The 22,474-nt window shown below is 62.3% G+C and overlaps 4 protein-coding genes across 14 annotated transcripts in view; 3 read left to right on the top strand and 1 right to left on the bottom strand.

Annotated features, from left to right (window-relative positions):
- Nucleotides 1-1,921: 1,921 nt before the first annotated feature.
- On the top strand, nucleotides 1,922-13,933 carry NLRX1 (NLR family member X1). Of its 10 annotated transcripts, XM_075774326.1 has the most exons (19): nucleotides 2,016-2,085; nucleotides 2,162-2,441; nucleotides 3,946-4,073; nucleotides 4,279-4,339; nucleotides 4,550-4,647; nucleotides 4,857-5,473; nucleotides 5,941-7,355; nucleotides 8,178-8,264; nucleotides 8,375-8,626; nucleotides 8,764-9,228; nucleotides 10,576-10,603; nucleotides 10,951-11,015; nucleotides 11,212-11,423; nucleotides 11,581-11,767; nucleotides 11,851-11,987; nucleotides 12,063-12,267; nucleotides 12,447-12,643; nucleotides 12,815-12,985; nucleotides 13,239-13,933. In XM_075774326.1, the coding sequence occupies exons 3-10, from the start codon at nucleotides 3,953-3,955 to the stop codon at nucleotides 9,080-9,082; spliced, it is 2,970 nt and encodes a 989-aa protein (XP_075630441.1). In that variant the 5' UTR covers nucleotides 2,016-2,085; nucleotides 2,162-2,441; nucleotides 3,946-3,952; the 3' UTR covers nucleotides 9,083-9,228; nucleotides 10,576-10,603; nucleotides 10,951-11,015; nucleotides 11,212-11,423; nucleotides 11,581-11,767; nucleotides 11,851-11,987; nucleotides 12,063-12,267; nucleotides 12,447-12,643; nucleotides 12,815-12,985; nucleotides 13,239-13,933. The 10 variants fall into 10 exon arrangements, with proteins under 10 accessions (XP_075630436.1, XP_075630442.1, XP_075630441.1 ...); XM_075774327.1 differs by having other exon boundaries at nucleotides 2,004-2,236; XM_075774318.1 differs by lacking the exon at nucleotides 2,016-2,085 and having other exon boundaries at nucleotides 2,307-3,671.
- On the top strand, nucleotides 9,885-13,280 carry NHERF4 (NHERF family PDZ scaffold protein 4). Its single transcript, XM_075774334.1, has 10 exons — nucleotides 9,885-9,900; nucleotides 10,576-10,603; nucleotides 10,951-11,015; nucleotides 11,212-11,423; nucleotides 11,581-11,767; nucleotides 11,851-11,987; nucleotides 12,063-12,267; nucleotides 12,447-12,643; nucleotides 12,815-12,985; nucleotides 13,239-13,280. Exons 1-10 carry the CDS (start codon nucleotides 9,885-9,887, stop codon nucleotides 13,278-13,280), a joined length of 1,260 nt encoding a protein of 419 aa, XP_075630449.1.
- Nucleotides 13,925-18,291, bottom strand: DRC12 (dynein regulatory complex subunit 12 homolog). 2 transcript variants are annotated; one of them, XM_075774331.1, is made up of 6 exons: nucleotides 17,048-18,291; nucleotides 16,255-16,320; nucleotides 15,537-15,656; nucleotides 14,833-14,925; nucleotides 14,334-14,464; nucleotides 13,925-14,255 (listed from the first exon to the last, which is right to left on the bottom strand). In XM_075774331.1, exons 1-6 carry the CDS (start codon nucleotides 17,112-17,114, stop codon nucleotides 14,127-14,129), a joined length of 606 nt encoding a protein of 201 aa, XP_075630446.1. In that variant the 5' UTR covers nucleotides 17,115-18,291; the 3' UTR covers nucleotides 13,925-14,126. The 2 variants fall into 2 exon arrangements, with proteins under 2 accessions (XP_075630446.1, XP_075630447.1); XM_075774332.1 differs by having other exon boundaries at nucleotides 17,899-18,291.
- A 2,775-nt stretch (nucleotides 18,292-21,066) lies between these two features.
- The window catches only part of CBL (Cbl proto-oncogene), a 44,265-nt gene continuing 42,857 nt past the window's right edge, over nucleotides 21,067-22,474 (top strand). Inside the window, exon 1 of the mRNA XM_075774669.1 lies at nucleotides 21,067-21,411. Coding sequence (XP_075630784.1) covers nucleotides 21,265-21,411 — 147 coding nt within the window. The 5' untranslated portion in view covers nucleotides 21,067-21,264. The remainder of the gene's footprint in view (nucleotides 21,412-22,474) is intronic.

Genomic DNA, 22,474 nt, shown 5'->3' with positions numbered 1-22,474 from the left:
CTGCTTCAGCCCCTTAGCCTGGCTCCTTCAGCCCACAGGCATGGTTGTATCAGGTACTGCCTCTCCCCCATGCGTGCTGTGAATGCAGGCAGGCAAGCAGGGATACGGCCGCTCACCTCCGCGCATGTCCAGGCCACCTTTGTCACACGCACAAGAAGACCAAATGCATCATCACCTGGCTTGTGCTAGGATTTGCTGGAGGGGCAACTGGGCTAGCACAGGGAGAGGATGGGGCTTCTCCCAGGGTTTCACGCCTCTCTCAAATCAGGCAATAAAACAGTGTTTCATTCTCACTGTGTGTGGACACCATTTGTCCCGACCCTCTGCCATGGGAGCTCCTGGTGCCATGGGCAGCCTGCAGCTGCCTGGGATCCCTTTGTGCATCCCTGCCACACTGGTCCCTGTGGTTTTCCAGCCTTCACCTTGTCCACGTGTGCAGAGGAGCTTGTACAGTGGGATCCACGTGTGGTGCAGGGCAGGGGTGGACCGTGCGGAGAAGTGCAGCTGTTGAAAGCCGTGCTCCCGCATGACTGGAGGTGAGCTGCTTTTTTCCTGGGACCATTCGCCAAAATAAGATGCAGATAACAGCTGAAAGGCCAAGGGAGTCCGCTCGCACAGCCGTAGCTCTGCTGTGGAAGTTGCGTGTGGGTGGCATTTGCCCAGGTCCGTCTGCCTTGCTGGGGGGAAGCTGTGAAGCGGGGCCGGGGCACCGTTGCCCACAGCTGCAGCCTGGCAGGAACCAGGCAGGGCAGAGGTGAGCCCCTGGGCTCTGGGGGGAGCACGGGGCTGCTGGCAGGGCCCTGCTGTCTCTCTGGGCTGTGCCACGCATACAGGTAAGTGCCCCACAGGGACAGGGTGCCCAGGTCCCAGCTTGCTGCTTGGTGCTCACCGGTGTCTGGAGGGCCTCGGGAACCGTTGAGCAGGCGGAGATGTTGCGGCTTATTTCAGTCTTTCTGAGATGCCAGCTGTACTTGTTGGATTTCACACATCAATAAAACTTATATTTATAGTGTACTGCCCGGATCCTTCACCTCCCTGAGCAGCCAGAGGGAATGCATGCAAGGGGCGATGCCTGGGTACACCAAGAGGCATCCCCGCATCGGGGTGTGGAGGTGGGTGCTGAGGGGGCAGCACACAGGTGCAGGTGGCTGCGCACGTTGCCGGGGACGGGTGCCGAACGCGTGCAAAGGCGTGCAGGGACGTGCACGTCTGTGTGGGCTCTGTGCAGGCCTTTGGGGTGCGAGGGTGGCCTCCGGGGTTACCCAGGTGTGAACCCTGCCTTGGCACTGCCTATGGGTGGCTGGGGCGAGCCAGCGCTCCCTGGAAGAGCACCCAGGGACGAGCGGAGTGCGCGCAGCCCCACAGACACTGCTGGCTCTGGTCTCAGCGCCGCCTGACTGGATTGCCAGAGCAGATCCGCGAGCAGTGAAAGGGTAGGTGTGTATATCTGTGTGTGTGTACATGACCACGCACGTGTGTTACACAGCCAGGCAAAACCAGGTGGTTCTGGGCTGCCCTGCCAGCGCATCTTCTTCTGGGGTCTTTTCCCTGTGCGGCTGCTGTTGCCCTGCTCCCTGCAGAGCACACGTTTCTGTGTGAGGCAGCAGCAGCTGAGCACGGGGGGATTTCACTCCTTGCAGGCTGCTGTTGCACAGCCGGGCCCCAGCTGGGGATGTAGAGCTGCCAGAAGTGTCCGGAGGAAACCTCCCCTTCCAGCACTGGTGGTAAGACCGCAGGACCCCCTCCCGTACTGTGTGAGTCCCTGTGCTTAGGGGTACAGGTGTTTTACCTTGCTGTTGTCCCTGCCGGCCCCTCTGCCTCACCGCCAAAGCGCGGACGTGGCCGCTCTCCTCACCCTGCTCGGCGGAGCTGGTGGCCGCTGGGCGCAGGGCAGGATGGGACAGGACGGCGTTGCAGGAAGTTACAGCTGCAAAACAGCCGCCTCCGGAGAGGAGCCTCTTCCCAGCACAGGGATGGAAGGAGGCGGTTGAGCAGCACCCGGCTCTCCTCCACAGGCTCAGCACCTGGCAGCACAAGCACAGGGAGCTGTGGGCTCAGCCTCCCTGGCAAGGAGTTCTCCTGGAGGTAACGCCGCCACTTTCGGCGCGGCCGTCGCTCTCGCCTTGCTCGGCGCCAGCCTCACCATTGCCCTGGGCCACAGATCCCTGCACCGCCAGGGCCTCGGCCACCCTCCGGCCACCCTCCGGCCACGGAAGCAGGGAGGCAGAAGGCTGCGGTAACCAGAGAGCGAGGGCACGTGGGCCAGGTGTGCAGCGGGGGTCTCTGGAGGGGGACCGCAGCAGGCGGGTGGCACGGGGCCCTCCGCTCAGCAGCGTGACCTGGGCAGCAGAGGGTGCCGGGAAGGGGCTGGGACCCGAGCGTGGGACGCACCGGGGTTCGTTTGCTGCAAGGGCCTTGAGGCCAGGACACCCAGGTTCAAGGTCAGCTCTGCTGCCCCCACCCCTGTGCCTCAGTTTCTCCATCTGCAAAGCACGACGAGGGACTGCAAAAAGCCCAGGCTGTGGGAGGTGTGAGCAAGCCTTTGCCCTGCTCATCCTCTCTGGGGGGAGGCCGCACGCAGAGTGATTTGCATGCTGTCCCTTCCTATCTGCTGGGGTTTACTCGCACCCTCTCCCACCCCACGCCTGAGTTTCTCAGGATGACTGGGGCTGTGAACACAATCTGTGCTCCTGACGGATCACCCTGCTGAGCCGGGGCGGGAGCCTGACTCAGTGCCGGCACAGCCGGTTCTGCCGGACTGGACTGTCTCGGTGCAGGTAAGGCTGGGCAGGGCGCTGCTGTGCCACGTCCCTGGGGAGCAGAGCTGCTGACCCCATCCTGCTGTGTCCCGCAAAGCCAGGCCCATGCGGGACGGCTGCCTGAGCACCCTGGAGCTGCTGAGTCCCTCATCTACCTCTGGAGATGGGTACTTTGCCTGGGAAAAAATGAGCTGGACCTGGCGCGGCCCGGAGGGATCGGCTGAGCCCCTGCAAGCCCCTGCCAGCCTGTGCCCTGTCTGCTGCTGGCTACAGCCTCCCCGGCTGCTTTAAATGGGAGGAGGCTGTGCTCAGCATCCCTGTGTGCTGCAGCTGCCTCGACCTGGCGAGCCTGGCTACCGAGGACACAGCAAGGGCTACCTGCCAGGGGACAGCACCACTCGGCAGGGCCAGCCACCACGGGGCAGCCCCGGGGCACGCCAGTGCCAGGCTGGGGGCAGCCACCGTGCATGAGGATACGGGATCACCTTTACTTTCTGCCCTTCCTAATCCCCTCCGTGCTGTCTCCTCTCTCCCAGCCCCAGCTCCTGGTTCTACAGGATTTCATGGCAGTTTGGGGAGGGCGGTTGGTTTGTTCTAATATAAAGCCCTAAAATGTCAAGCCCTCAAGCCTGAGAGGAGGAAGCCTGCCCTCTCCCCAACACTTTTGTTCTCTCAGCAACGATAGTTGTTAAGAGCTGTACTGTTACAGCTCAGTCTAGGCTAGTGACTGTCGGCTGCTAACAGTGAGCTCGTCCCCTGCCCCTTGTGCCCCCAGTGAATGAGGTGGCTGAGGCTCTGGGGGGTGTGGGTGGGTTTGGGGGGGCAGGCAGGCTTGCTTGGCAGGGTGAAGTACCTCCTCGAGGCCCTGCTTAGCTGCCCTCTTGGCTGCAACTCAGCCGAGGTGATACCCAGGTAGGTATGTGAAGGGTGGTGGATGGGGAGTCTGATGCGGGATGTGCCTCTGCCAACTCAGCTCTGCTCCAGCCACCCCGCCGGCCAGCCCACCACCGCTGCCCATGGCTGGTGGGTTTGTGGGCTCAGGTGTGGGAGCAGGTAGTTCCTGATCCAGGCATCCCTGGGCTGAGGTGGCGGTAGGTACAGCCTCAGGCTGCAGAGCTGGGCTGGGGCAGGGAACTGGCGGGTCCAGGCACCCAGCCTGGCTCATGGGCTGTCCTCTCTCTTTCAGGCAGAGGATGTTGCGAGCCATGCAACGCCAGAGCTGCCTGCCCAGGGGCAGCTGGATGCAGCTGCATCTATCCCTGCCGGGGAGCAGGGTAACCCGGGGTGTGTATCTGTGTGCTGCTTCGGTGCCAGGTGAGCTTGTGGTACCGTGACCCTGAATCTGCCCTGCCCCCAGGGAAGCCCTGTCCCTGGTGGACATCCTTCCCCAGCTGCACACTGGAGTCTGTGCAGTCTGTGGGTCACTCCAGCAAGACACGAAGCCAGTGAGCTCTGTGGTGCTAGCTCTGCTGGGCTGGAGAGGGCCGTATCTGATCGTGTGCATTCTTCTTCCTCCCAGGCGCTGCAGGCAGCTACTTCCTCAGGAAGATCCTTCACGGAAGCAGCATCTCCCTCCCCAGGTACAGTGCCACACAGCTGGGGCCTGACCCATTCTTCCCTACCTTCGGTTCCCAGCCGTGCCCTTGTCCCAGCCCTGCGCTCTCCCTTGGTGCAGGGGAAGGAAGGAGCGCTTGCCACAGCACTCACTTGTGATCTGCCCACCCTGCCCCAGGCAGGGCTTGGAGCTGCTGGCCCCTGCCCTCCTCGTGACAGTGGCCCTCCTCTTGCAGGGGCTCTGTTCGCTACCAGGGAGGGTCGCAGGAGCACTTTGTCCGGCCCAGTCCCTCTCGCCATGGCATGTCCCACCTGAGGAACGTGGCCTCTTCTGGTAAGCTTGCAGCCCCGTGCTGAAGAAGATGGAGGGTCCTACACAGTGGGTTAGGGGCAGCTGCCGTCCTAGGCAGTGTGAAGATTAGCAAGAACAGGGTTCTGTCCTCCTCTCTGCAGCCGCCTCACTGCAGTGGCTTGGGACAGGCAATTTCCCCAGTTCCCTGCCAGTGAGAAGCCCTTGACTTGTTAAGCACCTTCCTTTTCCAGATGCCATCAAGAAACACCAGAAGAGCCTGTCTGCATGGTTCAGCCACCAGCCCAATGAAGAGAGGCAGTTCGGTCCTTCCTTCTCATTGGATGCAGTCCACGTGGACCCAGTGATCCAGGAGAGCTCCCTGGAGGAGATCCTGAAGCCTTTGCCTGACCTAACTATCCAGAACCAGCTCCAGCAGCCCTGCAGCCAGGTTATCAGTCTCCAGAACCTTTTTGATGTGGATGCCTATGGGCGGCAGGTGAAGAACGTGGTACTGTATGGCACCGTGGGCACAGGGAAGAGCACCCTCATCAAGAAGATGGTGGTGGACTGGTGCCATGGTCGCCTACCCCGCTTTGAGCTGGTCATCCCCTTCTCCTGCGAGGACCTGTCCCATAGTCGTGCCCCCATCTCCCTGCGGCACCTCATAACCAAGAAGTACCAGCACCTCCGGGACGTGGTGCCGATGCTGGGTGCTTCCAACCTCAAGGTACTTTTCATTCTCAATGGCCTGGAGCACCTCAACTTGGACTTCCGGCTAGCTGGCACAGAACTGTGCTGTGATCCCAATGAACCTGTGCCTCCCTCCGCCATTGTGGTCAACCTGCTGCGAAAATACCTCCTGCCAGAGGTCAGTGTCTACCTCCAGCTCCTTCATGCTGGAGAAAGGCTGGGGGTGAGCCCTGGGGCATTGCAGGCACGGCCATTGTGCTAATTGCTTGTAGACCAGCTTGGCTGTGAGCAAACAGGCAGCCTCCGTTCCCGGAGGGACTCACCAAGGTGGCCTCGTGTCACTGTTACTGCTTTGTCTCTGTGGGATCTTTGGGGAGGCCTGGTAAGGCAAAGAAGGCAGTCTGCTAGGCTGTTGTCTTCCAGACTTGATATATGTCTGGTAGCGGATGGAGAAAGCTCTTCTGTCCCCTCTGCCTGGGCCAGATTTGAACTAATGCCCTTTAGGCAGCAGCTTCTTGAACCCCAGCCCCTGGGTGGTGTGATCCTTGTGCACCTATACATGGGTTACGTGCTTGAGACCCTGCTGAGCTTAGATCAAAGCCACAGAGGGACCACCTCCAAACTCACTCAGCCCTCTGCTTCCAGGCCAGCATCATTGTCACCACACGCCCATCAGCAGTGCGCCGAATCCCCGGCAAGTATGTGGGCCGTTATGCCAAGATCTGTGGCTTCTCTGACACCAACCTGCAGAAGCTGTACTTCCAGATGCGTCTCAGCCAGCCTGGCTGCAGTGGTGAGGACAGTGCGGGTAGCAGCTCAGGTGAGCAGGAAAACTTGCTGGAGATGTTGTCGAGGAACTTGGAGCGCCACAACCAAATAGCTGCTGCTTGCTTCTTGCCCTCTTACTGCTGGCTGGTGTGCGCCACGCTGCACTTCCTCTACTTCACCAGAGCGGTACCTCCCAGCCAGACCCTAACTGGCATCTACACCAGCTTCCTGAGGCTCAACTTCAGTGGGGAGGTGCTGGACAGCACCGACCCCACCAACATTTCCATGATGAATTATGTGGCCAAGACAGTGGGCAAGCTGGCCTACGAAGGGGTGATGTCCCGCAAGACCTGCTTCTCGGAGGATGACCTGCAGCAGTGCTTTGAGGTAGAGATGAAGACTGAAAGTGAGCTCAACCTCCTGGAGGTCTTCCGCAGCGACGTCTTCCGCTTCTTCCTCACTCCGTGTGTGCAGCCAGGCAAAGAGCACACCTTTGTCTTCACCATCCCTGCTATGCAGGAGTACCTGGCAGCCTTGTATGTGGTGCTGGGTGAGAAGAAGACCCTGGCACAGAGAGTGGGGAAGGAGCTGTCAGAGGTCATTGGGAAGGTGAGTGAAGATGTCGCTGTCGTTCTGAGTATCATCTCCAAGGTGCTGCCCTTGCGCTTTCTGCCAGTGCTCTTCAATCTGCTGAAAATCTTCCCTCGCTACTTCTCCCGGCTGAGCGGTAAGGACCGGGATGCTATTGCCCATACCATGGCAGAGGAGCTGTTCAAAGAGGAGGACTACAATAATGATGATGTCTTGGACCAGATCAATTTCAGCATCCTTGGCGTGGAGGGCCCCATGTGCCATCCCGATGAAGCCCCTGATGACGAGGTCTTTGAGCTCTTTCCCATCTTCATGGGTGGGATACTGTCCCGCCGTAACCGTGCCATCCTGGAGCAGCTGGGCTGCTCCATCAAGAACCTGGCAGCCTTTGAGATTGCCAAGGCCATGAAAAAGACGGTCATCAGGAACAGCCGCAAGGGGCTGCCCCCCTCTGAGCTGATGGATTACCTCTTCTTCCTTCATGAGTTCCAGAATGAGCGCTTCACAGCTGAGGCCATCCGCTCCCTCCGGACTGTCAACCTCTCATCCGTCAAGATGACCCCTCTCAAGTGCTCTGTCCTGGCGTCTGTCATGGGCACCACATGCCACGAAGTAGAGGAGCTGAACCTGACCTCCTGCAACCTTGACACGAGCAGCCTGAGGATCCTCTTCCCTGTCCTGCTGCGATGCAAAGCTCTCCAGTGAGTATCACCTTCTTCCTCGCCTCTGCCCATCACAGAGATACCCTGGGAGCTCGAGCATGGCAAAGGCAGGGAAGGGCATGCATGCCTTTGTTTATCCTCAGTGCAGACCTGGGGGACTACAGCTTCCAAAATGCAACACTCCCCGAGCCGCCTTGCTAGGGCACTGCATGCTGGGATTTGCAGTCCCAACACACCTTCCCGTGGAACTCTCTGCATTTGGTTCCACAGACTGGGATGCCAGCTTCCCTGGCAGACCCAGGTCCCTCCCATTGCTTGGCCCCCCAGAGCCACCCGGCATCCCCGCGTAGCTAGCTCTACTACTGCTAACTCTGGGCAGTGGATACGCAGCCCAAGGATGAGAGTCTGGGCTGTGCAAAGGCATGGGCTCTGTTCCAGTCCATTTGTGGAACTGCAGTCTTCCTGTTGCCCAGGGGGTGGCGAGCCATAATCAGCAGAGATGGACTTGCTTGGCTGTGCAGCAGAGCTGTGCAGCACTTCCTTCCTCCAGATGCTCTGGAGGGCTTGGTGGAGTCCTGATTCCTCCTCAGACCTTCACCCACCCCCTGCGGACCCTGCACCCCCTTCCTCTCCCTTGCTCCTGCTCGCACTGGCTCTGCTGGCTGATGCTACCCAAGCTCTGGTGCGGTTTTAGTGTGCTCCCCTTTGGAGAGGAAGCCTTGTGTGGCCTTGTCTGGGGAGCCCCAGACAAGGGGGCGATGGTGATGGGGAGAGCCAGGGAAAACTGAGAGGGCAGGGTTGCCAGCCCCACAGGTAACAGCCATTTCGGTCCTGCCACCCCCGTGTTTTGCTCTGCATCAGTCTGCAGCTCAACAGCCTGGGCTCCGATGCCTGCAAGGAAATCCGCGACCTGCTCCTGCATGACAAGTGTGTGGTGAGCAACTTGCGGTGAGTACTGCCTCTGTCCTTGCATGAAACTGCCTGTGCTGCCCGCCATGTGCCCTGGCCCTGGGCCCCCTGCCCAGGCTCGGCATTGCCCTGAGCTCCTGTGTCCACAGGCTGGCAAATAACCCTGTGGGTGAGCAGGGGGCACAATACCTGGCTGAGGCGCTGGCAGGCAACCGCTCGCTGACCCATTTGTCCCTGCTGCACACCGCGCTGGGGAACCAGGGCACTGAGGTCATTGCTCAGCACCTGGCCAAGAACCAGCACCTCCAGGAGCTCAACCTGGGCTACAACTCCCTGACGGACACAGCTGCCCTGCACGTGGTGGAGGTGGCCAAAAAGCACGCGACACTGGACAAAGTGCAGTGAGTTCGCTCTGTCTCATCTCTTCCCCCTTGTAGGCGATACGTCTGACCCAGTGTCCCTCCCCTGGCAGTGGGCGAGGAGTCCACCTCTGCATCCTGTCCCCCAGCCCTCACGTTCCTTTTCTCTCAACCCACAGTCTTTACTTCAACGACATCAGCGAGGATGGCAAGCGGGCCCTTCACAGCCTGCGCACGGACCGGGACGGCGTCAGAGCACTGGTCTTCCTTACAGCAGGCACCGACGTCTCTGACTACTGGTCCAGCATCCTGAACGTGGTGCAGAGGAACCTGCCTTTCTGGGACCGCGAGAGGGTTCGGCAGCACCTTGCCCTCCTCCTGCAGGACCTGGAGAGCAGCCGGAGACAGACTGCCAATCCCTGGAGGAAAGCCAAGTTCCTACGAGTCGAGAGTGAGGTCAAGAAGATGCTGGGGAAGCTGCAACATGGGACCCTCTAACCTGCTGTCCATCTACCCAGCCAGGGAGAGAGCAGTGCTGCCGGGAAGTAAACACTGGAGCGTGCTCCAGCAGCACATCCCCTGCGCCATTATCTGCGTGGAGATGCCCAGTGGTCGAGTGCTACCAAGGCTGTCAAAAGTGCTGGGTATGTGGGGCTCAGCCCTCATCTGTGGGCAAGGCTGAAGTGTGGCAGAACTGTGCAGAGACCAGGCCAGGAGCAAATGGGACTTGTTCTTCTGGGCTTGTAGAGACTCAGCCCCTGCACCCTGGCCAGTGCTGGCCCAGCCACGAGCCACAGCAGTGGCAGAGGGGCAGGACTTGGGCTTGCGTGTGAAACCTTTGGTAGCATTAAAGTGCACCGCTTTGTTTCCACTAGTGCCAAGACTTGATCACTCCTCCAGGCCCTTCCTGGGGGAAGAATGCCGAGGCACTGGTGCAGCCGTCCCTCCAGCAGTTGGAGTGGAGGGCTCTGGCCCTTCCCCATCTCATGGGGCTAGGATGGGGCAGCCCACTTCAGCTCCGGCCCATGCTGAACCGGTCAGTCTTCCCCGCTGTGGGCTGCCCTTGGGGGCAGCTGGAAGCTGGGACATCAGGATCTGTTCCCAAGCTGGGTGTCCCAGGGTGCTGGTCCCTGCTCCCAGCTCTGCTGGGCGAGGACTGGCAGTGCCCCAGGGCTGGGAGGGCAGGTGAGACGTCGGGGCTGTTTAACCATTAAACCTGGGGCATCTTGGAAGAGGCGGGGACACTGGCTTCCCTGCCACTTCACCCTGTACCTTGCTCCCTCTCGCATTCTCTGCAGCCATGAAGCAAACGAAAGGTATGTGCCGGGGCAGTGGGGGCTTCGCAGCGGAGACCCTTCCCCACACGCACATCTCCAGGCCCTGCTTCCACATGGAGCAAGGCAATGTCAGAGCCCAGGCAGGCCATGGAAAGGAGCTAGGGACATCCAGGAAAATGCAGATGGACATTGTGGGGGCGCTTGGCAGGAATCCCCTCTCCTTAGGTTCGGGGGTCCTTGTGCTGGAAGAGGTGGGGAGGGGTTTTATGGGGAGGTGCGCAGGGGAAGGCCTCTGTCTCCATCTCCTGGCTCCGGCCAGCTCTCTGGGGCGCTGGTGACCCTTCTCAACCCCTGCTGAAAAGCCCTGTGAACCCCCAGGACTAGCCTCCATCTGCATACCGTCACCCGGCCCTACTTTGTCCCTGGTGTTGCGGGACACTGCTGGGCTCACCAATGGGTGCCCGATGGAGCCAAGCAGCAGGTGTCCTGCTGCTTTGAAATGCAAGAGGACACTGGTGGGGGGGCCAAGGGCTGAGCTGTGCCAGGGCACAAGCTGTAGCTGGGGGGGCCGAGGGGGCTGCGTGGACTCAGCAAACCCACCCCACCTGGCCTGGCGTGCTCAGCCTGCGAATGGACAAGCCCTGAGTGCTCAAGAGCCTGGGGTCTGCTCCCAACCCACCGCCTCCTGCACTGACCTGTCCTCTCCCTCTACAGGGCTCGAGGGTGACAAGAAGTCCATCATGTAAGTGCTGAGCTCCCCCTGGCCAGGGACTTTCTGGGGCTCATGGCCCCACCACCGGGTTGTGCTGGGGCACATCCTCAGCTGAGGTGGTGTGGGTCATGGCTGCCAATCCCAGCTGCCTGCCCCGGGAGGGTCTTCCCTGCGTCGTTTGCTCAGGAGAGATGTGGGGGACAGTCCAAGAGGGAGATCCCCTCCCGGCTTTCCTCGGGGAAGAGGAGGCGCTGGAGCTGTGGCCTCAGCTGGCGCCTTCTGGGAGGAATGAGACTCCCCATGGCAGGGCTGGGGAGGGCAGGGGGAAGGCTGTGCTGCCACACTAACGTGGCCTCTCCCGCCCTTTATCATTTCAGAAAATTTGAATTTAACCCCAAAGATGGGATCGACAACCCTGCCTTGTCACTGACTGAGGACACGGGTAAATACCCCTATCCCCCCCAGGGCGTCCCTGTGTCAGCACGGGGTTCTGGCGGCTGGGCATTGCCGGGGTCCTGAGCTGTGGGGAGGTGAACACAAAAGGCAGCAGGGATGGGGAGACTCCAGCCCAGGATGGGGCAGAGAACTCGTGTTAGGATCTCTGCAGGGCCCTGCTCATGGCCTGTGCCCCCACGCAGATGACGAGGGCGTGGGGGAGCCCCGCTTCTACCTCCTGAACAAGGGCAGCGCAGAGACCTTCGGCTTCTGCCTCCATGAGGAGCTGGGCTGCCAGGGCCACATCATCCGGCAGGTCGAGCTGGGGGGGCTGGCCCAGCGCAGGGGCCTGCAGGACGGGGACCGGCTCCTCCAGGTCAATGGCCACTTCGTGGATCACATGGACCACCGCAGGGTAAGCCGGGAGCACCCCGGGGCTGTGAGAACACCCGGGTCCTCCCTGGCCAGGGGCAGAGAGGGTGCAGGACCCCGCTGCCCCCCCAGGTCCCTGATCCCACAGGCTGTGGTTGGAGGGGTGCCCTGCCCAGGGTGTGCAGCCTGGGTCCTTCCAGGTGGTGCAGAAGATCAAGGCCAGCGGGAACCAGGTCCTACTGGTGGTGCTGGATGGCGACTCCTACAAAGCGGCCAAAGCCCTGGGCAGGGACCTGTCCCAGATGCTGCCTGCCGACATCCGCCCTCGCCTCTGCCACATCATGCGGGACAAAAGCGATTTTGGCTTCAGTGTGTCGGGTCCAGAAGGTAAAGCGGGCAGCGGGATGCCGGCACCACGAGCCTCCCTGACACAGCGTCTTGTTCACTCCAGACCGATCTTCTCCCCGCAGGCACGAAGGGCACCTTCCAGCTGTCGGTGAGGCAGGACGGGCCAGCGGAGAGAGCAGGAGTACCACCAGGCTCCTGGCTCCTGGAGCTGAACGGAGCCAGCGTGAGGAGCTACTCGCACGCACAGCTCGCCAGAAAGGTGTGTGCTCCCGACACGGGAGGGTGGGGGACCGGGGCCGGCAATGCTGCTGAGCACCCTGTGTTTCCCATCCAGCTTAAGCGGAGCGGCAGCAAGGTGACGCTGCTGGTGGCGTCCAGTGCCGTGGAGGAGTTTTACCGCCTGCGGGGCCTGCGGGTCACGGCTGCCTTGGCGGACATCTCCTGGCTCCCCTTCAAGGTCCGGGAGCTGCACATGGTGAAGGGTCCAGCTGGCTACGGGTTTCTGCTCAAGGAGGACGACTGCAGCTCAGGGGCCACAGGTGAGGGGGGCAGTCTGTACCTGAGCAAGGCATGTCTAAGGGTCAGGAATAGCTGCAAGCCCTGTGCCCACAGTGGGACCCTGTCCGCACCTGCACATGGAGGTCAGTGGTGCCAGTTCCTCTCTGACCGAATGCCTCCGTGAGCATCTCCCCACCCTCCCCCTGTCCCACTGCGGCAGGCCAGTTCCTGTGGGACGTGGATGTGGGGCTGCCGGCCGAGCAGGCAGGGATGAAGGAAGGGGACCGTCTCCTGGCTGTGAATGGTGAGAGCATTGAGGGGCTGGACCACCACCAGACTGTGCTCAGGATCCGTGCCCATGATGACCAGGTGAAGCTGCTGGTCATCGACCCCGCTAGCGATGAGTTCTACCAGTCGGTAAGTTTTGGGGACCCAGAATGGTCCCACCCTGGCTGGGGAGCCCTGTGGTGCTGTGAGGCATGGATGGGTTTCCTGCCCCCAGGCCTGCACAGTGAGGTCCTCTCCGGGGGACCTGGGTTGCTGTGGAGGGCTGGGAGCTATACGGTTATCCCTCTTCTGCTCTTCCAGATCGGGCTGTCCCCTCTGCTGTTCTTTGAGGACAGTGACCCTGCCTCAGGCTCCCAAACGCCCTCCCTGCCCTCTCCCAGTGGCTCTCCTGGACTCCGTCACGTTGAGGTGGGACCAAAGGGATCGGGCTCCTGGCTGGTGGCTGCTGCCAACAGTATAGGGTTCACACAGGTAACCCCTCTTGCCAGGCTCTTGTGGCAGTGCTGCTCACAGCCCAGCACTGCTTTAAGTCCTGGCACCCTCCTGCCCTGCCTGTCCTAATATTTCCCTGGCACCTGTGACACCACCAGGAGGGGGCTGCGTGGTCCCCTGGTCACAGGGGCCAGGCAGAAAGATCCTCCAACCTGCCCAGAGGGCGAGGGAGGAGTGTGGTGGGGGTGAGTAGATACGTGCTGTCCGCAATACCCTTGCTGTGTTCCCGCAGAGCCCACGCCAGGAGCAGAGGCGGCTGCACCAGGCATTCTAGCAACCCAGGAGCACTTTGCCTCCAGCCAGGCTCCCCCCCACAACCCAGGCCAGGTCCAGCCCGTCAGTGCCCTTCGCCTGGCTCCCTGGAGAGTACAGCGCTGCTCAGCCATGGCCGTTGCACGCACAGCTGTTGTGTCTCCATGCCCACAACGGGGCTCGCAGCATCACACCTCCCAGAGACTCATCTCCACCGACCGAGGCGGGCCCCAAGCTTTTATTAACCATGGCGGTGGCTTCTCATAACTTGAAGACAGACCTGTGTCTTTGCCTGCCCAGCTGCCTCCAGGGGTATCTAGAGACATTGCACTGAAACCCTTGCCCAGCCCCAGGCTCTGCGAGCTCCCAGGAGAGCCGAGGCGCTGCCCTGCATGCCATGACCCAGGGGACTGGGGAGCCTGAGGCTTGGCTCAGCCCAGGGCTGGCCTTCAGGCCGCTGTGTGAAGGGCAAAGGGAGCAGCAGAGACTGATGGGGTGCTGGAGGAACCCCCCCACCTCTCAGCCTGTTGGCTCAGGTCTGCCCCTGCATGGACATCTCCCTGGTGCTCCTCCTCTCATCGTCCTTGTGAACCTGTGGGCAGCGAGTGTCTGCCACCCATCATAGCAGTGTTCCTGCGTCACCCGTTCAGGGTGTGATTAAAGCACAAATCCATATTGGCGTTCATGTGGGTAATGTCATGGAGAGAACTGTGACTCAGCAGTGCATCCTATGGCCCAACAGGACCCATCTTCTCTTATGTAGCCTGGGGCAGCTGAGGTGTGGGGCAGCAGATGCGGGAAGTTCTCCAAGTATTCTGACAGGGAGGTAGGGGCTGAGAGCCTGTCCCACCCCAGGAACCCCGGGGTGCTATATCTCCAGGGGGTTGAGGCCGAACTCCTGTAGGCGCTCCTTGTGCTCCACGGCGATGGTCGTTGCTACCTCTTCCCAGTGCTGGCTGGCCTCAGCCATCTTGGCCAGCACCAGGTCCAGGCTACCCTGGTGGGAAAGAGGATGGTGAGGAGGGGGGACACCGCACTGCCAGGGGGAACCACCAACAGCCATGTCCCCACTCACGTGGAGGGTCTTCTCGTACTCCCTCTCCATGGCATCAAGCCTGCACTGCAGCTGGGCGATGGTCCTGTCCCTCTCCGCTAGTGCCTGGGTGGCCATCTCCTGGGTCTGCTGGCTCTCCCGGAGCCTGGTGGCTGTGGGGTGCAGGGACAGAGGCCGAGGACACTGAGCACGTGGGCGCAGGAACCTGACGCTGTGTGACCAGTGCACGGGAGGGTGCGGGCAGTCTGCGGCGCAGCCCCTGCCCAAATCCCCTCATCCCCCGAGTGGCAGAGGGCTCTGGGACAGGGGAGGGATCACAGCATCCCCTTTGCAGTCAGCATCTCCCAAGGTCAGGGATGCGCTGGGAACAGGGTCAGGCTCTGCCTTCAGCGGCTGCTGCGCCGGCTGCACAGTGCGAAGGACTCCCATCTTCCCTTGTTCCCCCAAGTGCACTTTGCGGCCCTGGAGCAAACCCCATCCCCACCCACGGGCGAGGGGCAGGCATGCCGGGGGGCCATACCAAGCTGCTCCTGCAGGGTCTTCACTTTCGCCTCCAAGCGCTGGCTGTGGGCTGCTGCCTGCTTCTGCAGCTCTTGGCATTGCCGGGTCATTTCTGGGAGCCAGGAAAGGAGAAGGGACAAACGTGGAGGGACAGGCAGGCGGTCCTTGCGCTGGGATGCCAGCACCTGTGACCAGGCAGGGGTCCAGCAAGGCCTGACCCGAGGGCTGCCCTTGCAGGGTGACCCATCAGAAGCAGCACACCCTCTCCCTGCCCGGCCGGGCTGTGACGATGCTGAGGGGTGGGGGCAGGAGGGAGCCCCGGAGGGAAAGTTTTACCTCCCTGTTGAGCGTGGGAGAGTGAAAATGAGCACGGAGTTTTGCATGTGGCAAGACCGCAAACCTCTGGCTGAGGTTTTACCTCTGCTAAAATCAGTCCCCTCTCGAGCGCTAACGGAAATGGCGAGGCAATGACTTTTGCAGGCAGGGAAGTCTCTGCCTCTGTGGTGGCCTCTGCCCGTGCTGAGTACGGGCACCTGGGGTGCAACGACTCCATGTCCAGAGCCTTTGCATGCTGACAGCACGGGAGGGAGCAGGGCTGGCCAACAGCAGGCTGGTTTGGGGCTGAGCAGTCAAGGCTGAAGGGAGAGGTGGGGAAAGCTTGGCAGCACCAAGGTGTGGGGTCCCTGCATCTGTCTCACCGCCCCCTCCCACCTCTGCCTTCACCTTCATGAATGTCTCGCTTGTCTTCCCGTGCCTGCTCCAGCGCCTTCTCCAGGTCCCACAGCCTCTGCTTGAGCCCTGCATTGTCAGCGTTTGCCTGCCAGGTCATATCCCTCCAGGGAACTGCAAGCCAGAGACGCGCAGGACTGTCCTGGGGACAAGGTGCTTCCTGATGGATCACCCATACCACGACCCTGGCCTGAGCACAGGCACTCCAAAGGCAAACCACAGTGGGTGACTGTTCCCTGCCCGGTACCTCCTCGCTACCTTGGCCCAGCAGCGACTTCTTCCTAGACTTTCTCCGCTCCTGAAGCCAGGGGGATGTTGGATGCCTCCCGCCCCCCAGGCCCCGCCTGAGTCGGAGTGAATCTCATAGCAAGAAAGCTCCCCTTTGTTTCAGCCCAGCACCACGCTAGGGCAGCGTTTCCAGGGGGTGCCCCACTGCAGCACCCCTGCCACCTCCCATCTGCTTTCATCATCGCTCCTCGCTTTCTCCGCCGTCTCCGCAGCATTGCTGGCCTCTGTAAGCGGCTGCTGCGCTGCCCACCAGGGTCTCTTGGGACAGCACAGGCAGCCCCTGGGGCTGGAGCCCACACGCGCAGGAGGCCGTGTGCCATCCGCTGGCGTGACTTGCTGCCAGGAAGGACTAGTCCCTAGGAAGTCCACGCAGGGTGGTGGGCATCCCTTGCTCGCCCCAGCCCCTGGCTTCTCCCGACCTTACCCAGGTGCTCTTTCAGCATGTCAACCTCCAGTGCTGCTTTCCTGCATTTCTCTCCAGTTTGGCTTTCTGCAGCCAGAGGGAAGAAGAAAGGGACAGAGTCAAGAGCAGCTCTTTCAAGAGGCTTGGACCAGGAACTCCACGCACTGTCAAATGGCCCAGGGGAAGCCTGCCGTGGGATGTTTGCCCCAGGAAATCTTGGCTGAAACACACCTCCGGCTCAAACACCGGCACCAGGGCCGTATTTACACAGGCACCTGTCAGACACAGAGTCAAGGTGTAGCCGGTTTTACTTGAAGCGGCTGCCCTGGAGAGATGCACGCTCATTTGGGACTGAGGGCTGGGATTTTGCAGTTAAGATGGTGCAGTAGCTGCTGTGCGTAGAGGCTTGGGGTCCCCTTCCAAAACCTCACCCCAGATGCTCTTCCAGTCTGGCATATGTTGCGCTTTCGGAGCCATGGAAGAGCCGCTCTCTTTGACTTCCCTGATGGATCCTGCTGGGCTGGAGGGGGCAGTGGGGTGCAGGGTGCTTTGGGCAGGGACCTCCTGCCTCCTGTATCAGGTGTAACTGTGCTACTGCCGCTGGCACAGGGTAAGCAGGGCTGGAGGAGATGTGAGAGCCACAGCCAGGCTCTCCCATCGTGCCCCAGAGCAATCCTTTGCCCCGGTGCTCCCAGCTCCTGCTACTGCAGCCCCCACGATGCCTGTCCTCGCTGAGGATGGGAAGCAGCAGAGGGGAGGGACAGGAGAGGCACATTCCTGCTGGCTGGAGGGAGACAAAAGACCCCGGACTTACCTGCTATGTCTCTCTTCTGCTGCTGCTTCACTCCTTTTTTCCCTTTCCCTTTGCTCTTCGGGGGCATCCTCCCGCAAAGCGATAGCAGTGCTCCCTCTCAGCAAGTGGTGATCACACACTGGACTTTTGGGGGAGAAAGGGGAGGCAGTGCCCCCCCCAGCACATGGAGAAAAAGGCCTTTGCTTCCCCAGGAAGCGAGACCCAGAGATGTGGAGCTGCTGTGCGTCCATCGTGCCTCTGCCAGGATGGCTGTCCTGGCTGCTAGCACGGACCTCGGTCCCTCAAGATGCAGCAGCTGCCTTCAAGCTAATCCCTGCTGTCGAGGCAACTATCTGCAACTAAGACAGGTTGTTATCTGGCCCCAAACCCGCCTCCACCTTGCAGCAGCTGAGCATCTCATTCTCGTGACAGAGGCATGGATGGAATGGATCCTGTGCCCAGCGCAGCACCAGGATGGTCTGAAGCCGGCCCCGTTCCCCAGCACTGAACTGGGCATGTTTGGCTGCAGGGCTGTGGGACGTGCTCTGATCAGGTAGGCTGGACCTCGTCCTGCTCACGTCCCAGAGCGGCAGTCCTACAGCAGTCCCAGCATGGATCTAGCTGAGCTGTGGGAAACGGGCACACGGCAGGGAGGGCGACTCTCCCAGGTCACAGTCTGAAACAAGCCTGGCATCTTCCTCTCTTCCTGCCCTCGCTCTCCCCTCCAGCACGCCCTCCTGCTCAGCACTGCAAGTTTTGCCCTGGGGACTGTGCCTGGATTTGGATTTCCTTTATAAAACAGGAGAGGGAGGGAGGAAGGGAGAGGATTTTAAACTACTGTTTCCGCTCAGGACGCGATTAACCCCAAATACCTGGGAGCGAGGAGGAGATTCCCGGGTGCGCTGCGGTTCTTCAGCAGGACGCAGACCTCGCTGTGTGGGCAGGGGCAGCCGGAGCCAGGCAGGCAGCAGGAGCAGGGAGCTGGTGCGTGGGGAGGCTGCAGGGCCGTCCGCTGCCAGGGCAACCTAGGGACGCCAGACAGGGACACGCAGTCCTGCCGGAGGAGCTGGCAGGGCCGCAGGCTGGGTGTGGAGAGCCAGGGGAGCTGGGTCTGGGCCAGGGATAACGGTGGGGGCTCTTCCTCTGTGCAGACGTGCAGGCACAGAGGCTGCCACGCACCTTGTACGCACCCGCGCACGCCTATGCACACCCATCTGAAACCGCTGCCCGGCCACACAGAGCTGAGCAGTCAGAGGGGCATCCGCGCGCGTGCGAGCCTGGCGGCTGGCTGGCAGCAGCGTGGGGCACGGAGACGGGAGGGGGAGCACACAGCTGTGCCCAGCCGTGGGGGCCGTGACCCGCGAGGGCCCTGACACTGCTCTCGCCCGCAGCCACACGGATGCACACGGGTGGCCGGAGGCACCCAGGCACCTGGATGCACTCTGGGCTGCCAGCCACGGGGTTGGAGGGAAGCGATTTCGAAACGAAGCAGCGTGACGTGGCTTTCCAGTGCTGTGCTGAGCACGGCCCTGGCCGCGGTAAGGGCCTGTGGGACGGAAGCAAATGGGAGCCGTGCAGAGGGGTGCCGGACTCCTTTTTCCCGCAGGGAGGGAACAGTCCCAAGTGAAAGCAAGCTTTGCTTGGAGTCTCACACGTAAATACAGCCATGACTCGGAGTGAATCATGCCCGGAGAAGCAGATAGTTAGGAATGCAATTGCTCAAGCGTGTTCCCTGATCTCTTTGGACTGGGGCCATGGTGATTTTTGTATTTGGCTCTGTGAAGCTGGTGTAACCCTCCCCAGCCCTCTCCCCAGGTGCTTGTGGTATCCTGGAGCTGGCCGGGGCACCCTCCAGTGGTCAATCCGGCTTGACTATTAGCCAGAATCCATTAGCATCTAATGGGAAAAGCCTCAGGAACACGGCCTCAATAAATGTTGACATATTTGAGGTCAATACAATCCTTAGGAAAATTTGCCCAGGTAATTAAGGCCAGACAAGGAGCTGCCTGTCCCAGAAATGTTTACCAAGCTTTACCAAAGGCAGTAACATCAAGACAGAGAGTTTTACAACCAATCTATGCAGGGCTCTCTTGCTATATCTAGCACTGTATGCTCTTTCCCACTGTCCTGCTCATCTGATGCCTCAGCACACCGTGTGCTACGCAGGAACTCATCGTGAGCCGTCAGCCAACAGGCAGCGCTGGGCCCAGGCAGACACTCGTGGAAGAAAGCAGCACTGAAGCTGGGGTGGTGTGGGGCAGCTCAGTGCTTTGCCATGACGCAAGCCGGTTGATACACGATGTGTGCGCACGGCCAGGGCAGGGATGGGAGGAGAGGGACAGCATCCCTGTCGGCAGTACCGCAGCCTGCCAGAGTCCTGTGGCCGTGCCGGGGGCTGGCGGGGGCTGAGCAGCAGCAGAGCACGGCACATCCCTCCTGCGGCAGATGGTGTACCAGGGCAGTGGCTTTTCCGTGCTGCTGTGGCTTTGCACACCTGGCACCCCAGGGGTGCCGGCTCCCGTGTGAGACCGGCTGCACGGGTGCCGCAGGGGAAGCAAAAGGGTGAGCTCTGCTGGGCGGTTCATCTCCAGGGTGGACCCCAGCTCCCCAGAGGCTGAGGCTGTGCTGTTCAGCCTCCAGGCCTGAGCCCCGTCTCTGGGTGTTCACACTCCCCAAAGCGACGCTGGCCAAACTGCAGCATTTGCCGTTTTGTTTCGTCGTCTTTCCTCCTTGAAGCCCGTGCTGTGAGACTGATGCCGTGCTATACCAGCCTCAGCTGGTTTTTTGCAAAGGAAGTGCTGTCGTGCCTGGGAAAAGCGGATCTGAAGGCAGCGGAGAAACAGAACTGAACTTACTTTTGAGCCCATGTCGTAACTGACCTGCTCCCCGGTCTCCTTTTCTCCCCCTGTTCACCTGCCCGCTCTGCCCCCGCGGTCCATGCGTGCTCCTGCCCCCGGTAAAGGGGATGGCAGCTCCAGAGGGCTTTTCCCTCCCCTGACTTCGCCGGTGGAGACGCCTCAAACACCCCGGCAACAGCCAGGTGCTGCCCAACTGCCCCACGGCGCTGCTCCCTGTTCCCGTTCCCATCCCTCGGAGCTCTTGGTTCAGCTCCCCGCGGCCGGCTTTGCTCGGGCCCAGCGTCCGCCGCTGAGCGAGCAGCCCCGGCAGCGCAGAGGGCCGTGTCCCCGCGGGAAGGGGCCGTGTCCCCGCGGGAAGGGGGCCGTGTCCCCGCGGCAGGGCCGGTGCCCGGGGCGCTGCCGCATCCTCCGTCCCCCATCCTGCGCCCCGCATCCCGCGCAGCACCCTCAGGGCTGCGGTCCCGGCCGCGGCGGGGCGGGGTGGGGGTCGGGGTGGGGGTCGCGGTGGGGGTGCGGGTGGGTTTCTCTGCAGCGGTGGCTGCCAGCCCTGCTGCCCAAGCGCTGGCGGTCAGGGTGCCGTCCCCGGGCCGGGCTCAGCCCCTTTCCCGCCCGCTGCCCGCCGACGGCCCGGGCGCCGCGGCCCGGCTTCTGGTTTCCCACGGCCGGGGCGAGTGAGGCCCTTTAGGGCGAGGACGTTTTGCAAACCCGGCGCGGAGGGCGGCGAGGCCCGCTAGCGCGGCTCCCGGGGCCGCTTCCCCATTTTCGGGCCGGACGTCGGCCATTCGGAGAAAAGGGAACCCGGCTGCTGGAAAGGGGAAGCGATCCCGGCTTGCAGCTCGCCGCACGGCGGGCCCGGGGGCGGCGGGCCCGGGGCAGCGCAGCTCGGGCGCCGGGCGCGGCCCTCGCCGTTCCCATGGCGACCCCGCCCCGCCCTGGCCCGCGCCCCGCCCGCCCGCACCAAACATGGCCGCCGCGCCGCCCTCGCCGCGGCCGTGCGCCTGCCCCCCCCGCCGCTCAGCTCCCTATCCTCCGGGCGCGGGCGCCGGCCAATCGGCGCCGGCTCCTCCCTGGCGGAGGGGGCGGTCCCGGGCGCGCGGAGTGGCGGCCCGCCAATGGGTGCGCGGCGTGGCCGGGGGAGGAGGGCGGAGCGGCGCTAGAGCCGTGCGCCCCCCCCCCCCGCCGCCGCCGCCGCCGCCGCCGCCGCCGCCCGCGGTTCCCTCTGCCGCCGCTTGCCCTGCCCGGCCCGGCCCGGCCCGGCCCGCGGGAGCGCCGCCACGCCCGGTTGCCTTGCAGGGCCGCGGCCCGGTGCCGGACGGGGGCGACGGGCCGGGCGCGGGTGTGGGCTGGCTCGCGGCCGCCCCCCGCCCCCGCGCCGCCCTCATGTCGGCGCCGCTGAAGAAGGGCCCCGGGGGGCTGATCGGGCTCATGAAGGACGCCTTCCAGCCGCACCACCACCACCTCGGCCCGCACCAGCCCGGCGCCGTGGACAAGAAGATGGTGGAGAAGTGCTGGAAGCTCATGGACAAGGTGGGCCCGGCAGGCGGGGAGGGCTGCGGGGCGGCTCCGGGGGGTCGGGCTGGGGCGGAAGCGGGTCCTGTGGGCTGAGGTGGGCGTGGGGCAGAGGGCGTCGGGACGGGTCGAGGGGCCGTGCGGGGCCGGGCGGGCTGGGGCTGGGGGCAGAGCGGTGAGGGGTAGGGCCGGGCTGAAGGGTTTGGGGCGAGGGGGCGGCTCTAGGGGCAGAGGGGGCTCTGTGGGGCAGGGAAGCCTGGGGCTGCAGGGGTTTGCAGGTTGTTGGCTGGGGGAGAGGGCGGCATGGCTCGCAGTGGGGCTGGGGTGCAATGTTTGGGTGTAGGGTAGGGTGCAACGCTTTGGGTGGGGAGGATGGGGGAGAGGGCAGGGGCAGGTGGGGTGGGATGTGAGGGGCGGAAGGTGCGGAGGGAGAACAGCAGCTCTGCGAGAGATGAGCTGTGTGCGGGGCTGTCGGGGGAAGGGGCTGGAGAAAGAGGGGAGGACTTGGCGTGGGGGTTGCAGCCCCGCTCAGGAGGATGTGGGATTTGTAAGTGTCGTGTTCTTGTAGACGCTGGGCTGGACACTGGCGGAGGGAGAGGCCGGGTATGGGTAGGGCCTGGTGGGGAGCTGCAGGTGCATCCCGGCGGTGTCAGCAGCAGGTCCTGCCTGTCTCTAACTGCATGAGGGGGGAATCTAGGATTCGCCTGTCCGAAGGTGAGCCTCGGCCTGTGGCACGACCTTGTGTGTGGGTACTGGACGGCGAGGCTGAGCATCTGCTTTGTGGCAGTTCAGATTATTCATTTCTGAATGAATAGGGACACGTTACTGAGCTCAGCCCAAAGCCTCTTCCTTAAAGCTGGGAGCCTGGTAAAAACCATAAAAGTCTGAATAAACCCCTCTGTAATAAATGCGTGTAGTTACACAAAGAGTAGGAGTATGAAATCTAATGTTAAACAACAAAAACCTGTGGTGCTGGAATTGGAAAGGCCTTTAAGCGGGGCACTGCACTCTGAGTTCGTTAAGACTCTCCCTTCCTCCGCCTTTTAAAATGCCCGGAAACAGCTATTGCCGGGAGCAGGAC

Source organism: Balearica regulorum, chromosome 23 (assembly GCF_011004875.1).
Source record: "Balearica regulorum gibbericeps isolate bBalReg1 chromosome 23, bBalReg1.pri, whole genome shotgun sequence".
NCBI lineage: Eukaryota > Metazoa > Chordata > Aves > Gruiformes > Gruidae > Balearica > Balearica regulorum.
The sequence above is the reverse complement of the archived record's forward strand: the minus strand, read 5'-3'. Positions and strand labels throughout refer to the sequence as shown.